Here is a 17,437-nt window from a genome sequence, read left to right on the forward strand (position 1 = left end):
AGAGCTGATAGGGTTTCTCATGTAGTTTAGGATTTGAATGAGTTCATTGAATGGATGTATGATGAATGTCTTGCGAATGTGATGACAATAATATGCATGTGGAGGCCCTATGCAAACGTATATTACTAGAAGCAAACAAGAAAACACAAGGGAAAACCAAAGCTTTTAGCTTTGCTAATATCACGTCAATATTTGACTCACTTACCTTGGTAGGAAAGGGGTACCACTTGAACTTGTTTGACATAGAAATGATGTGGAATAGAATGCTAGCAATGGCCTCATATTGATGGATCTATGATGCATTGCATACTTGAAGAAGAGAACAGAAAGTGGCAAACATTGTTTTACATGTGAAATCAAAGATATTGATCCTGGTGCTCTCAATGCAAGAAAAATAGTGAGCTAGATGCATGCATGCAACATATGTGCATACATACATACATACATACAACATATATATGTATGCATATTGTATGTATGTATGTATGCACATGAATACATATGCGCAACATTTATGCACCTAAGCATATGTAATGTTGTTTTCATAAAGGCAACATATTTTTACTGAATTGTGCAAACAAGTGTGTATGCATGCACATCTGTATCTTTCCCAATATATACACCAAAGAAAACGAAAATAAAGAAGAGGAAAAGGAAGACGACAGAAATGATGGGACGTCCGGCCGGCCCCGGGGTCTAGAACAGGAACAGGACCCATGCATAGCACTGATAATGAATACCCTTCGAAAGGTGGCATAATGGAAGGCATGTGGCGTGAGGGGTGGACTCTGGAAAAGGTGTGCCGAATGCAAGGACGGAACGTGGGGATGAGGAGGAAAGTCTCCATACAAATAGCGCGAAGCTCTGTTAAATCTCCCAAAGACAAGAACCGGTCTCCTATCGGGACAGAAAGATAAAGACAGGAGCGAGGGTTAGAGCACAACAAGAGAGAAAGACAGAAGAAAATTAGGTGAATGGAGAAGAAGCTATTATACGTCCGTAGCCCGAGCGGCAATATCGCCATAGCCGCACTGCTGTACTTTAACGTGCTAGTGGTGCTATGGAGCTTTGGGTCGGCGGGAGGAGCCGAAGCCACCACTGCTAGCGTGCCGCGGTACCTCAAGCCGAGTCTGAAGAGGGATTTCTACAAGAAGACGTGCCCGCAGCTGCCCAGCATCGTGGAGGAGAGGGTGGCCTTCTGGACGTCCCTCGACGAGACGACGCCGGCCCCTCTCCTGCGCCTGTTCTTCCATGACTGCCTCGTGTATGGCTGCGATTCCTCCCTCCTCCTCAACTCCTCCATTGCCGCCAAGGCTGAGAAGGACGCCGATATCAACTTCAGCCTTGGTAACTTCTTCGTTCTGGATGACATCAAGGAGCGCGTCGAAAAGGTCTGCCCGGACACCGTCTCCTGTGCCGACATCATTGCCCTCGTGGCCGTCTACTCGATCAAACAGGTTCTCTCTCTCTCTCTCTCTCTCTCTCTCTCTCTCCGTGGACTAATGGCTTCTCTATCCCTCCACGTAAATTCTCTCTCCCTCTCTCTTCTGACTAATGGTTGCTCTATGCACACATGTAAACTCTCTCTCTCTCTCATATTCGTCTCGGTCGCACTTTACCTCAGGCTGGAGGCCCTTTGTACAAGATCGAGCTAGGACGAAGGGATGCCCTCACCTCCTTTGCACATGCCTCGCAAGTTTTCCTTCCCAATTTCAACCTAACCGTGGATGGATTGCTTGAGAATTTTGAATATTTTGGCCTGGATTTGGTGGACCTGGTTGCCCTGTCAGGTATGAACCATTGAGCTCATACAAGCTTTACTATGTTGCGTTCAGGGATCCAGTAGTTGCAAATCCAAGCTAGACTAACGTGTAAATGATCATGTACTAAAATCGAAGGAGCTCATACCATCGGCCAAGGGCACTGCAAGAGCATCACCAATCGCATCTTCCCGAGAGTCGACCGCACATACCGCAAGAGCTATGGTGAGGAATTACTGATGAACTGCACCCTCAATGGGACGCTAAGAAACGGCCAGTTCGACGAGGAGGTGCAGTTCTTCATGGACCCCCTCACGAACCTCGTCTTCGACAACGCATACTTCAAGGCCCTGCTGCACGGGTTCGGCGTCTTCACCTCGGACGTAACGCTGGTGCACGACCCCAGGACTCGCCCCTGGGTGGTGAAGTTCGCCTACGATGAGAAGGCCTTCTTCAAGCAGTTCGGCAGGTCCCTCCGCAAGATGGGCAAGATCGGAGTCCTCACCGGCACCCAAGGCCACATCCGAAAGCAGTGCTGGGTCAGAAACTCTCACAACGCTGACTTTGCGTTCAACCCCGACACTCTCGTGCCTTACGTCGATCCAGAGGCCTAGCAAGAACCCTAAACCAATTCTCAAACGGGAAACAATGAGCACTGTTGTATACTCCTCACTGAATGAGCCCCATCACCATCAACATAAGCTGTCATTACATCATAAAACTTACGCATTGTATCTATAGTTCTACACACAATCACATCTCCGCATGTAACACCGTTTGTGCCAAGCCTATTAGGCTTCACAATAACGTCACCTTAGCTCACACGAAACATTTGACGTTTCCAAAACAATCTTCTATTACCTCATTGTAAATACAATATTTTTTAATTTACATCTGAGGTTTTTGACTTTAGATCTACCTAGGTGATTTCAGATTTGAAGAACTTGAGCATTGTGCCTTCCTTTACATCTAATGGCCTCTCATACAATACAAAGCAATAACATTGCCGTTATTTAACAAGCAAGAGTGTTGTAGTGGATGCTTGTAACAACCATTGTCCATGATAAGAAAACAGAATATGCACGAATTGGCCGAGCGATAATTCCCAAGGGCCAAAATCAAAAGTGAAGTTGGTGGAAAGGTAATAATATATTAATGCATATGGTGTGAAATAACCAATATGCAACAAAATATTGTAGTTGTTGAACAGTCGTAAGGACTTTTGGGATGAAGATTTTGTTTTTGGGATATATTGCATTGTATATTCTTGCAATATCTTATTTAGGAGTCACATCTCTTCACAAAACAAAGCTTTTCTAGTCCTAGGGTAAAGGATGTAACTAGGTAGAATTGGTCCCCTTATTATTATTATTCCATGCAACACATATGTGAGTAACTATTTTTGGAAAAAGATAACAAACACATTGAGGTCTCAAGTCTCACAAAAACAACCTTTCTACCATCTTTGTGACAATGCCTAGCTAATGTCTTAAGAACATATTTAACTACCCTAACATACTTCAAGCAAGGCTTAGCCATAACCTTAAAGATTACTCTCAAGACAACCTCATTTCTCGCTCCCTTAATGACTTGTAATATCAATCCTCCTAGTATATGCATTGGACTTATACAAAGGCAAGATTCATATTTTATTTTTCACCAAGTGACACTTGCCTTCATGTTACTCGGTCTTACAACTAAGCTCTATCAAACCATTTTGCATTCTCTCTCATTAGGGCCTAACTAGCTTGCATGCCTAGAACAAACTCTACAAGATACATGCCACATATTGACATTCAAAGTAATGCAAATATTCATCCAAAAAATTTCCCTTGTCATTACTATAGTCGTTGCTATAGACATCTCTACAAATTTGTTGCTATTTGGGTCGCTATTAACTTTGTGATGCTAATAACAACACAAATATCAATGTAAATAGAAATGCTCTATGACACACATATCGACTAAGATAGAAATGCATGCAGTAAATTAGTGAAGCAAATAGCAAATAGCAATGGTTATAGAGAAAAAAAATGGTGGTAGGATAGCTTGTACTGAATAATATTTTGCAAAGCAATTACATATTAAATATGTCATTATCATAAAGATAGGTGCAAAAACTACTTAAAGCCACAACATTGGTAACTCATAAAATTAGTATAAGATTGGTGATGATACTCATAAAATTACATGTAACCATAGAGAGGAGAGTCCAAAACAAACACGAAAATCTATTTGTAAATATTGTAAAGTGTCAATTTATACAAAGGACGATAAATATATCTAAGTAATGGTACATGGAAGAGGCCTACATGGACGATAGGACCTAAAAAGAAGATGATGTGTGCTCCATGAATCCAAGCTTATGCTATAAATCCTTGCCATATGAAAGCTCGTTCTAACACAAAGCAACATCAAACAAACTCTACAAAATAAACAACCAGATATTAGTTCACCATACATAATGCATCACAAAAAAACTAATGACTATAAAAAACAGAGATGATTGACTTATTGGACCACTGCATACATACAATCTATTAATAAGCGTAATGAGACCGTGTCTCTTTACATATTGAGTCTCCAAACCAGTGGGATCATGGTTTGTATGATGGAGTGCTATAAAGAAAATAAAATAGCATTGTTAGAAACAAGGTTGCTAATGTTAGTGATATTTCAAATAAAAAAATCAAAAAAACCAAAAGTAAACTTACAAAGTTCTCCGAATAAGTCTTATGGTTTCCACTCCCTAAATGATGCATAACCCCTACCTCTAATCATGTCCTCTCTGCCTGTCGCTACTACCACCATCATCTTAAAGAGTTTGTGGCCTCCTCCCTGAGTCTCTATACTAATCCTTTACATCTAGTTACTTGAGCTTCACAGTGCTACTCTTGATTACCTTACATATATCTGATCATCCATGTGACATGTATACATACATACACTCCATTATCCACCAAGTGGAAATCCTCTTTGCCACTATAGTTATCAAAAACTTCTCTTACAAAGATACCGCTACATAGTCCTTACTCCTCTCTGTTATATTCTTCCAATGGTCCAAAATATCATAACTAAATACTTATTGGCACAACTCTCTTATGTGAGACATTACCCTCCTCCCATCATCATTCATGATTATAGTACTTGTCTTCTCATCTACGAGGTATATCTACCCTATTGGGATATGTCTAAGGTATAATCTCTCCCACCTAGAATCACAATTCTAGGCATAACTAGGAGATCCATGTACATCTGTCCAACCTTCTAAGGGGTAGCATCTCTCGGAGTAGCACCCATAGGGATGCCACCTTAGGTAGTTCACGATATATATACCCTCTATATCATGTGCATTTAAGGTTTACCTATAATTATCCATATCTATGAAATTTTTCTTAATAAAATATAACTCTTTTCTATTGAATCTATAAGTAATCCCTTTATATGGGACCCTTCTGTATATAAAAAATGTGTAAAAATTGTATTTTAAAAATCCCTTATGTTGAATCCATGTGATACATATATATATTTATGACTGACCTCCCGGAGGATCCCACCCCAACGCTTGAGTGAAACCTAGAGTTACTGGAGTAGATATCCCTACATGTATGATATATCCTAGAGGTGGCAAGTGTCCACCAAACCAATGAAATGAAGACACTACATTGGTGCCTCCACAATACCCACATGTGCCACTCTCTCTGGAACCAATAGTATAAGAGCAAGGAGTATTAACCCTCTCTAAAATCAATCATAGGCTCATAACATCTACATCTCTACTATACCTCCCAAAAGCACTTCCTCCATTGGAGGCTGGTCTGCAGCATCGATCTCACCTACTAGAGATCGAAGCATTGGAGCATGCTGAAGTACACCTCATAGAATAGCCTCACAATATTTGTGACAACTCCTAGTCCACCATATCTATAAAGCAGACCATTCAGATCTAGAGACATATATGTGAACATCTCCTAAAGCTTCTCATGAATCATTTATTAACTCATATTGGTCTCTCAGTATCATCAAAGATAATCTCCATAGATAGAAAATGATGTTAGTCATAATTAATATAAGAATTTAGATAAAGGATGATAACATAACTCTACAAAAAAGGATACTAATTAAAATGCATATACTAAAGTATCCTTAAAAGAAAATTATCGATGAGTTGAGCGAATGAACAAAAATATGACCCAACCTATGGCTCCATATCAAGCTCTTTGCATAGCTAAGACTGTGGCATTTTGCTTGCATGTGACTCCTTGGGGACAATTTTCAACTCGTACGAGCTTTGGGCATTCATTCATGCAGAAGGTCCTCCAAGAAAACCTCTCCTCGATTTATAATTCTCTGGCAAGAAAGCAACATGTTACTAATATACCATCTTCTTCATGGTCCATGACCTTTGGAAGTCTAACTCCACACAATGGATATGCGTGATAACCTTAGGTAACTAGACTAGTCACAATACCCCTACCTAGGCAACAAAAACTTCAATGAGCCATATTAGATATCAACAATGAGAACAAGTTTTCCACTTACCACCTAAGCACTCCTTGAATCTCAAAAAGTTATGCATGGTGCACATGAAAATGGCTTCTATATTAGCAGACCACTCACCATTGTGCTTACTCATGTCTTCCAAAAGGGTCCCCCTCCTCCCACAAATCTTGATCTCATCATTTAATAGATTAGGTGTCCTTTCTTTGTAGAAATCCATGGTAGGATGTAGTAGTTTACAAGAACTATAGGCCAAACATTGTAAGAAGTTGAGTGGAGACCCAATGGATTCACACCATCTACAGTAAGATTAAGATAAAGATTCATTAGCTCTCGTGTAAAGCCACAAAAGGTACAACTAAGGTGACTCCATGCATGTAAATCTACCAATATTTTTTGGACTCCATCTGCGTATCTATTCCATGTATGCCATGTTATTAACCTCACCATGCTTGACGTATGAAACATGTGACATATACACGATATAAGTGGAAAGTATCTAAGAACCTTTTGAGAGATGATTTTTCCTTACAAGTCTTCTTGATACGTGTGAGCACCACACTTTGGACATGTCTCCATAGTCTCATAGTCTCCTTGAAATAGCACACAATCATTGACACTGAGAGCTAAAAAGATGAGTGGATTGCCTCTTACCCACCCAGTCTCCAATCCTCACTAAGAGAGCTAAAGAAGGGCACCACCTAGCCTAAGGGAGGATGGGCCAGGACATCCCTTTCCTAAGTGAATGGAAAGAACCAAAACACAACTTCACAAGAAAAAATTTGTAGCCTATCTTATGAAAAATGAAGATGATGGAAGGTTAAGAGAGGCAATGTATCCTAATTTCTCCCATGAATATATATATATAACATGAGGAAATAAGGATTCTCCACCAGTAGAGTATATGGCAAGTCTTAGTTAATAAGTTTAAGTATGAATGCAGAGAGAGAATTAGAAGAGAGTACATATAATTTGGACACCGTATGATCTAGATGCCATATTAGAATATGAGAGAGAGGGAGAGAGATGAGGAGAGAGAGACAAGAGGAGAAGAGGTAGATGAAGCTTGCCATTATGTATTCATGGAATGCTATATAAAAAAAGAGACTCACTCATAGCTTACCTCAAAGACATGAACTAGCATGAGGATGTTACATAATGTGCTCTTAGTGGCTCCCCTTTGGGCTTGGTGATCTAGAGTGCTCTCATGTGCTTGTGATTGTGTGTCCTTACATCTCCATGGGCACCTTATATTATGTAACATTATATTGTTGGACTACTGCTTCTTTGTCTAACTCCAGCCTCTCTAGATCCAAGATCATTTTTTCTAACTTCTTTTCTTGATTCTTCTCTCGACTGGCTACTAAAGCACGTAAGATAGCCAATTCTACCTCTATAAGAAGCAAAGCCTCTTGGCCATAAATGAGCTGAAATGGAGTATAGCCAAGTCAGGTTCTAAATAAAGTCTTGTAAGCCCAAAGAGTTGCACTCAATTTTTTATCCCAGTGCTTGGGGTGCATTTGTACTTGCTTGGTAATTATCTTACAAATCAGCCCATTCACCTTTTCGACAAAACCATTACACAGTTGGTAGTAGGGAGTAGAATGTCAGCGCTTGATTTTTAGCCTTTCCATTAGCTCCCTCGCTAGATTAGCGCTAAAACCAGGACCCCAATAAGAGATAATTTGTAAAGGTGTGCCAAACCTACAACAAATATTTTCAAACAAAATTTTTTCCGCTTCTTGGGTTGTGATTCTACTAGTTGTTGAAGCCTCAACCCATCTCGTCATGAAGTCCACACCCATTATAATGTATTTCTTGCCAAAATAAATTCCTGGGAGTGGTCCTATTGCATCAATTTCCCATTTCTCAAATAGTCCATATATAGTTATGGGATTTTGTTCCTCATGCACTAGCTTCCTTAGTTCGGCAAGAATCACAAGTTCGGCACCAATGTTGCACATCTCGATGCAGACTAGGCCACACAAAATTGGCTTGAAGAATAATTCTTCTAGTTATTTCTTGAGAAAAATATCTGCCATAAACCCCCTCATGGAAGCTCTTAATCACATCCATAATCTCCTTTGATGTTGGCACCCTTCTAAGCATTGCATCCTTTCCTTTGCAATACAACACATCATTTATCAAGTGGTATTTAGTGGCCTTAGTAGATAACCACCTTTTCTCACTCTTGTTCATATGTGTAGGTGCCTCGCCATGCTCAAGAAAATAAAGCACATCTTGTAGTTGAAACTTATATTAAAACAAGGGGAGCTTTACTGCAATGATGCCCACCATTATCTCTTTTAAATTTTCAGCTGCTAGAGCATTTGTGTCGTCGTTTGTGCACCTTGGCACAAAATAGATTTGGGCTTTCTCTAGCTTCCTCATGAGAGTTTTAGCTTCTTTCATTTTCACGGCTAAGTTATCATTTTTACAAGCCCAGATTCCTTTAATTTTCTCAACAATTAGTATAGAATTTCCAAAAACATTAATTTGAGTGATACCATGTGAGAGACACCACCTCAAACTTGAAAGCAAGGCTTGATATTTTTCCTCATTGTTAGAATGGGCATCCTCTAGGCTAATACATGCTCTATAAAGTTTTTCACCTTCAGGATTGAACACCACTATTCCTACTACTACTGTCTTTAATAGGCTTGTAAACCCCATCAAAGTAGAGGACATGGGCATTCTCCACCCGTGGCGGGTCCTTAAGAGGATGTGTCTCCTCTTTTACATTTCCCTTCTCTTTTTCCTTCTTTTGATGGCATCCATGAGTCAACAAATTAGTTAGGCTAGGCTCGAGTAGAGTCCTCCACCTTGAAGGTTTAGTTAAACTCTTGGAGTTGTATTACCCACTTAGCGATTCTAGCTGAAACATCCATAAGCTGTAAGGCATAGGGAAAATTCTCTTCTGTCATGATCATTGTGAACGGCCTAGGGAGAAGATAAGGACAAAACTTACTTACAGCAAACATTAGAGACAAAACCATCACCTCCACCATCTTTTAACCTCCTTCTAATGTTGTTGTCATTACTCTGCTAGAAAAGTAAACCGGCCTCATTATGCTAGTTTTAGCATCCTTTTGTATTAGTACTGCCCCTACATCATCTTCCTTGAAACTCGGGTTGACAAAAACTCTTGATCACAGCAAAGCTGTAAAATTATGGGAAGGGTGTTGAGAGCCTTCTTCACCTCGTGAAAGCACCTTTTGCTTTCGTCACTCCACAGGAGCTCCTCAGAGCGGGTAAACTGTTGCAGTGGAAATACTAATTGGGAGAGGAGATGAATGAACCGCCCCATATATTGCACCTTTTGAATGAAAGGGATTAGCTGCTTCACAGAAGATGTTGATGGCACTGCCAATAGGGCCTTAAGTTTTTTGGATCCGCTTCAATGCCCCTCTCACTTTCTACATGCCTAACAAAGTTACACTATCTTCACCAATACGACACTTCTCATGGTTTAGCTACCCCCCATTTGTGCGAGGCAGTTGAAACCTTCATCCACCTTCCCTAGATGTAGAGGCTTAGAACTATAAATACAAAAACCATTAATAAAGACCCTAATGAACTTATCAAAATATGTCTGGAAGATATAATTTATGAATTGCTAGAAGGTAGATAGGGCATTTGTTAATCCAAAAATGGAATAACTTTGTAAGCTAAACACCCCCAAGGCATGATGAAGTAGGTCTTATGTTGATTTTCCTCAACTATTCGGATCTGGAAAAAACCTGAATACCCATCACAAACAGTGTATCTCTCATGCTCAGTCACCTCATTTAGTATTTCATCCCGAAAGGGAAGAGAGAAAGTAATATCTCTTTGTTGCAACATTTAGTGGCTTGTAGTCCACACAAATCCGCTATTTTTCATTCTTCTTGGGTGTCACTACTACAAGTGAAACCCACTCTGAGTCCCGTACTGGATAGATGAAGCCTACCTTCAAATGTCACTACACCTCAGTGAGTAGAGCGTTTTGTTAAACTACACTACAAGATATAGGCCGTATACCGACGTTTAAAGCAATGAAAATGTAAATAAATATATTTGCTCTCGTCGTCACAAAAAGCATTATTATTGACGACGCCATAGAACTGTCGGTATTAGTATCATTATCAGCGTCGATATTTGTGTTGATATCAATGACGTTGATACTCACACAAATAACGATGCTTTGCGACGCTAATAATCATGATACATGCAGTAAATTTGCAACACTAATAGTGATGGTAACAAGAAAAAAATAAATACATGATCGCATAATGAAAGCGAGTGGTACAATCATGGCAAGATTTCACTACTACATAAAAAATGTCTACACACATCACATGACCAAAAAAGAAGGGTGTGTGAGCTCCAAGGATCCAAGGGCAAGTTATAGATCATCGCCATCCAAAACCTTGTCCCGCTGCAAAGGAGTATCGAATGGACTTTGTAAAAAAAGAAACAACTACATATCAGTCCACTATACAATAATGCATTCTAATTAAACTTGGTAACTATGGATAAGAAAGATGAGTAACTTATAGGTCCAGTGCATCCATACAATCGATCGATCAATGCAGTGAGACCGTGCCTCTCTGCATATCAAGTCTCAAGGCCGGTCGGATTGCAATTTGTAATGGAGTGCTGCAAAGAAAACAAAATACAATTGTTAGAAACACAATTATCAGTACAAAGAATATTGTAAAAAAATAAGAAAGAAAAATAAAAGAAAAACTTACAAAGTCCTCGAGATATGTCTTGTGGCTGCCACTCCCAAGATGATGGACCACTCTGGCCTCTAGCCGTGCCCTCACCGCCTCGCATTGCTGTCTCCAACGTCTTGGAGAATCTGTAGCCTCCTCCCTGAATTGGTGCCAATCGTCTGTATCTAGCCACTCGGGCTTTGCAGCCCTACTCTTGAGTGCCTTGCGTGTGTCTGATCATCTTTGTGACATATATGTATGCATGCACTCCATCATCCAATCTATAGAAAATCTATTTGCTACGGCTGGTACCGGAAACTCCTTATGCAAGGATGTAACTATGTAGTCCTTGCTCCCCTCCGATATGTTCTTCCAATGATCCAAGTCGTTGTGCCGAAAAACATGTTGGCATAACTCTCTCATGGGAGCCATCAACCTCCTCCCCTCATCATTCATGATGATGGCTCCTGACGTATCATCTACAAGGTAGGCATACCCCTCTAGGGTATGCCTAAGATAGGTCCTGTCCCACATGCGACCACGCTCCTGGGCATATCCAAGAGACCCCTTTACATCTGGTGTACCGACCGGGGTAGTATCTATTGGAGTAGCACCCATAGGGGTGCCATCTCCTGTAGATGGCTAAGCAAAAGCTAGAGTAAGTGGAGTAGATGTCCCCACAAGTGTGACAAATCCTAGAGGTGACACAACTCTAGTAGAACGATGAGACGGAGACACCATGTCTATGCCTCCACATCAACCACCTGAGCCACACTCTCTAAAACTACCACGCGAGGGAGGAGTAGCACCTGTATCCCAAGCCGACCATGGGTTCACTACATCAGGATCTCTGTAACATCCCCTTGAACCACTCCCTCCGTCTGGCCTAAGTCTGGAGCGTCGACCTTGCCTGCTCGAAACTGAAGCATCTAATCGCGCCAAAGTAGATTTAATAGACCAGCTTGATGGTGTCGGAGACAACTCTCAGTCCCCCATATCTCTGAATCTTTCCATCTGATCTAGAGACATGTGCGTAAAGATCTCCTGCAACTCCTCATCGTTCATCCCTCAACTCATCCTGATGATCTAAGTATCCACAAAGGTCACCTACACAGACAAAAAATGATGTTAGCATAATCAATTTAAATCATACAAAGCACGGTAATATAAATCTTTAAAAAATAATTTTACTTGAAATGCATATCTTATGTACCCTTATAAGTGATTCGTCAACGAATTGAGTACTTGGATGCTCCAAGTATGAAGTATCCTATGGTCCCATGTCAATCTCCTAACACAACTCGGCATACACTAGAAGGTCGATAGACATGTCACCACAAAAGGATGAGTCCACCTCACTCTCAAACAATTCTTGGACTCCTATATTTCCATCATTGTTACCCGATGTTGGGTCCTCTACATGCTCCAAGCTTTTGGTAGCCTCCACCCCTTGCAATATCGACCCCTCTATTTGCATATTGTCCTCATCTATGCTCGAAACATCACTTTGCACTTCGTGGAGCTGAGGGTATAACATACCACCATGGAGGTTGTCGGAGTTTGGATAGAATATTACCTATTCACAATCACGTACAAGAGATATTTAACTATTATGACATGTATCATGTTGTAATACAATTAAAAAACAAATGAGTTCATGCACCTGTTCACAATGGGCCAGCAACACAAAGGTGTCTCGCAAATCCATCCATTTTTTTTAGATTCTATTTGAAGAAATCCAGATGGACCTCGTTGAAATGTTGCTCTAGCTCCTTTAAGTACCACTTTGAGCCACTGCACATTGAATAGTATCATGGAGAAGCTATGGTAATCCACTGTAACAATACTTGGCAAGTTCCCAAAATACTCCATCTCATCTATAACCATGTTTGGATCCGTTGCTCGTCGTCAGCTCTCTTGCTCGAACCTTGCCATGATACCACAGTCTGTTGTTGTGAAGCACATTTTGTCAATACGCTCCACGAAGAAATGCTGTCTGCGCAACCACGCCGCACTATATATTTTACACTGTACATTGAAACACTCATTTAGTTTTCACATATATACCACAACAGAAACGAGGCATGGACGCGCATGTTAGACGTGCACAGTCAAGCGTGTCTATCATTGCATCTATATGCGCATGTAAAAGAGTGTGTAAATAGACGTGAATTTTGTGTCTATATTTCACGTAGATAGATGCGTTTGCATATACGTAATTATTTAACCACTTGAAATTGAAGTTAATATGATAAAAAAACCGGAGTTAATAATTATTTTTGCATTTCTCTATAATGAATGGCAGTTCCTCCAGTTGACAAGCCTGATATAAGTAATTAGCGGCAAGCGACACAAACCTTATTATACAATTAGTAGCAAGCATTGCATGTATCTCTAATTTCTCTACTTGAAGATGATAAAAAGTACTTCCTTTTTATTATGAAAAATTCAATTTAGCTTTAAACTTGACTATTGATTCTTGAGTATACACATGTGTATATGATATTTTTCATAGAATTAAGATTACACATTGAATCATTAAGCGAATTAAGTATGTTATAGTGAATGATCCATCTCATCTTCAATGAGATCAGCCCTTGATAAACTATCTACTTCTAGATCTATGTTACCAAGAGGTAATGAAACAAATAAGTCTATCCCACTATCAGATGTGTTGCTATATTGCTCAATAACTTCATCATCATCAACCACATTATTGTCCTCTTCTGCGTTTCCTTGAACATCCTCGCAAGGTTCATGTTGTACTATATCACGTATATCATCCATTATTATGGTGTCATCATGTACATCATCATTAATTGTTGGATTGTCATCTGCTATCTCTATGCCGGTAATATTACCATATATTGGTTTTGAACGATTAGATATAGGGATGACATACCACCATCGATTTTTGTTTACCATTGAATGATACACAACCTGTATTTGAAAAAAAAAAGCAAGAAACTTAAATACTTATTATATTGTGTATATGTATCACATGTATACATATAAAAAAATTAGCTTTTACATATATACATGCTCGCATTGTTAAGGTAGTACTAATGTTTCATTCGTGTTTTGGTGAAATTTTGTAGAGTCAATGATTACAAAACCACTTGGATGACGTCTGATTGTGCAATGCTCACCATTTGTTACAACTTCTTTAAACCACTTCACATCCAGTACATATATAAAGAATCGTCTTAAGTCAAGCTTTAGAATATCTTGGATCAAGCCACAATAAACTTCCATGGTACCATTGGCATCCTCAAAGTGAGCAAGGACACCACAATCTTCGGTATTTCTCTTTTCATCTATACGTTGAGTTCGAAGATGTTTACCCTCACACCAAATGGCATTGAATAATGTGCACTAGTAGTAAAAGATTAAGATCAAACATGTCAATTTATTATATAAAATATAACCAGAAACAAATCAATTGATAGTATGTCTCACCTTTTATAAGCAACCTCGTGCGTATTCCCACTCTTCTTGAGATATATTAATTTCCTCCTCTTTTTCCATTCTCTCCATTTCCTCATGTAACCAATCTATATCAATATGATATGGGAGTGCATTTAGATGATCTGGAAATGAGACATTACGTCCATATCTGGTGCGAAATGCTTGTCTTTCGCTTTTTCTTCTTGCCCTTGTTTCATTATATAGTGTCACCCATTTGCTCATTACATAACTATTGAGCACACAAAAACTATTTAACTTATGAAGTTCTTCTTTTGTTAGCACTTTACTCATTCCTTTTCCTTGACGTATTATAGAGGTCATCCTCATGTCTTCATCGTCTTCCCATAGTCGTGGTTGAGAGGGGTCCACTTCAGTAAGATATTCAGAGATATAAATAAGGGATGATTGCACTAACCAACCCTCAACCATCCTTCCCTCAAGCCATGCTTAATTTGTCTCACAATATCTTTCAAGTTTTTCATGAAGCGCTCAAGAAAAAACATCCACCTTGCATGAACTGCCCCACAAAGTGGGATCTCATCAATCAAATGTATGAGTAAATGTAATTGAGTAGTCAAAATGGAGCGAGGAAAAATTTCCTCCACCAAATAAACCACCTCAAAAGAGAATACTTGAGCATCTTGCAATGTGTTTGGATCAATTTCCTTCGAGCTCACATATCTGTCAGGATGTATTTGACAATTTCTTATTTTTGTGTAGAAATTCAAAGAGGTTCACTACATGATGTATGCAATATATAATGAAAAAGTGCAATGTATACACACCTCACAAGCTCTTCCATCTTATAAATGATATCACGTACATATTTGGATACACAATGGGATAAGCTACTAGGAAGTACGAACTGAATGTAAATAATATTCATAGATCAAATGATTAGTTGAGGAAAAAGTCATCATACCCCAAAGTTTACACATAGTTACTCCACTAATTACTATATTCATGGTTAGAGATACCCTTACTTGAATCTTTTTGTGCCAGTCATGGGACTTCAAACTAGATAGTTACTCCACACCTCTTTTTTTTCTTTATGAAGGCTCCCTTGAAACATCTCATACATCCTGTGGGTATTCAAAAGCTACATATTTGTTCCTTCACTATTTTTTCCTCATTCTTTGACAATATCCAAGATGCATGGGGTAGCTCAATCTTTCCTCTAGGTCCAATGGGTGGCCAGGCTCATCTCATGCGACCAATGTTACGTAAATCCTCCCTTACATTGAGACTGAATCACGAGCCCCTATCAAGTGATCCCATAATGTAGATACAACATTTTTGAATATGTGCATGGGGTCCAATAGGTGATTGATCTTGAGTTCAGTCCAATACGAAAGACGAAAAAATATAGAGAATCTAACAAATAAACAATATGTTATGTAAACAATTCATCATGCTAAATACTTTAAAGTCAATCGAGAGAAATATACTTCTTACCAACTCATGCTGAGTGGAGGGTGGCTGTCGGCATTAATCCATCTCTCCTTCCAATCTCGAAGAGTTAGATATTGTGGAATCATTCCATTAGTAGGGAGAACATAATTGGGATGGTCAATAGGAAGAAATTGATTATGATTTTCATAGATAACCTTCTTTAAATGTGCCCCCCTAGAGGAAACTAGAGTGGGACCGCAAATATGACATGCATGATATCCTGATGCGGTTAAACCTGAATAAACAAGTGAATTAATAACATGCAACTGATTCAAGTCTTGAATTTCAAATATAGAGTTTTATACATGTACCTGAACACTCTCCATATCTTGAGAAGTCATGTATGGTCCACAACAACATGGCCTTCAATGTGAAATCTCTAGAGGATGCAGATGTGCTTGTATCTTGCACCTCAATACCTTCCCATAACATTTCTAACTCTTCAATCAATGGCTCTAAGTAAATGTCCATATTTTTTACCTTGTGCTTTCCAGGAATCAGAAGGGACAACATTACATGTCCCTTTTTAATTGCCATAGATAGAGGAATATTATAGTTCACCAATACCACTGGCCATACACTGTATGATGTGCTTTTGATACCAAATGGATTGATTTCATCCATACCTAAACCACATCTCAAATTTCTTGGCTCTTCTTTGAAAATGAGCCACAAATTGTCTATATATTGCCGTGCCGGTGTGTCTGCACGGATCCTTCGTTTTCCATCACTTGAACGATGACTAGCATGCCATGACATGAGCTTTCCAATAGACTTACACTTGAACATAAGTTGACTACGTGGAACAATCGAAAAATGTTGCAAAACCTTACAAGGCACATCCATTGACTTCGTCTCCACTTCGTATCTTGATTTACCACAAATAGGACACTCTTGTGCAAACTCATGAATCCCACGAAATAAGACACAATCATTGACACATGCAAGGATCTTGACATAATCGAGGCCTCCCAAAGATGTCAAGTAATGTCTTGCTTGCTCTCTGTTAGTTGGTAATTGGTTTTCTTTTGGAAGCATTTGTGATAATAACCTACATATATATTTAAAAGTGAGTTTAAAAACCACCAACATATATTTGTGTCTGATTTCAAAATAGAACAATTAATATTATGATTCATAAGCCAAAATGAATTGATACCTACTTCAATAACGCATTCAAATTGACATTACTCCATCCATAAGTTGTTCTCCATCCATAAATTGTTTGCAAGTTAAGTATCTCGAGGGACGCACGAAGAACGGAGTACGTACAACCTTCATACAACGGAGTAGCAACCTTCATACAATGGAGTAGATGACGCTACGTATAGTGGGTCATCTGGCTTCGTAGAGTGACCTTCTCCCCGAACCGGTTGCGAAAATAGATCGTGTACCATGTTGTCCAAAATCTCATCCTCTATAGCTTGATGGGGCATTTCATGAGAGGGCTACTATCATGGTTGTTAGTATCCACTCTTCTTGAGGGCTCTGCCTCCTCGCGTTGACGTTTTGCAGCCTCTCGATGCCCGGGAGGGAGCATCTGAGGATGTGCCACCGCAT

At 39.5% G+C, this 17,437-nt stretch overlaps 1 protein-coding gene across 1 annotated transcript; it reads left to right on the top strand.

The window, feature by feature from the left end:
• Positions 1-868: 868 nt before the first annotated feature.
• On the top strand, positions 869-2,678 carry LOC148016908 (peroxidase 41-like). The gene is made up of 3 exons (XM_087663365.1): positions 869-1,457; positions 1,625-1,790; positions 1,899-2,678. Exons 1-3 carry the CDS (start codon positions 975-977, stop codon positions 2,372-2,374), a joined length of 1,125 nt encoding a protein of 374 aa, XP_087519491.1. The 5' UTR covers positions 869-974; the 3' UTR covers positions 2,375-2,678.
• Positions 2,679-17,437: the final 14,759 nt, after the last annotated feature.

Source organism: Lygodium microphyllum, chromosome 22 (assembly GCF_053477565.2).
Source record: "Lygodium microphyllum isolate KBCC chromosome 22, Lygodium_microphyllum_v1.1.10, whole genome shotgun sequence".
Taxonomy (NCBI): domain Eukaryota; kingdom Viridiplantae; phylum Streptophyta; class Polypodiopsida; order Schizaeales; family Lygodiaceae; genus Lygodium; species Lygodium microphyllum.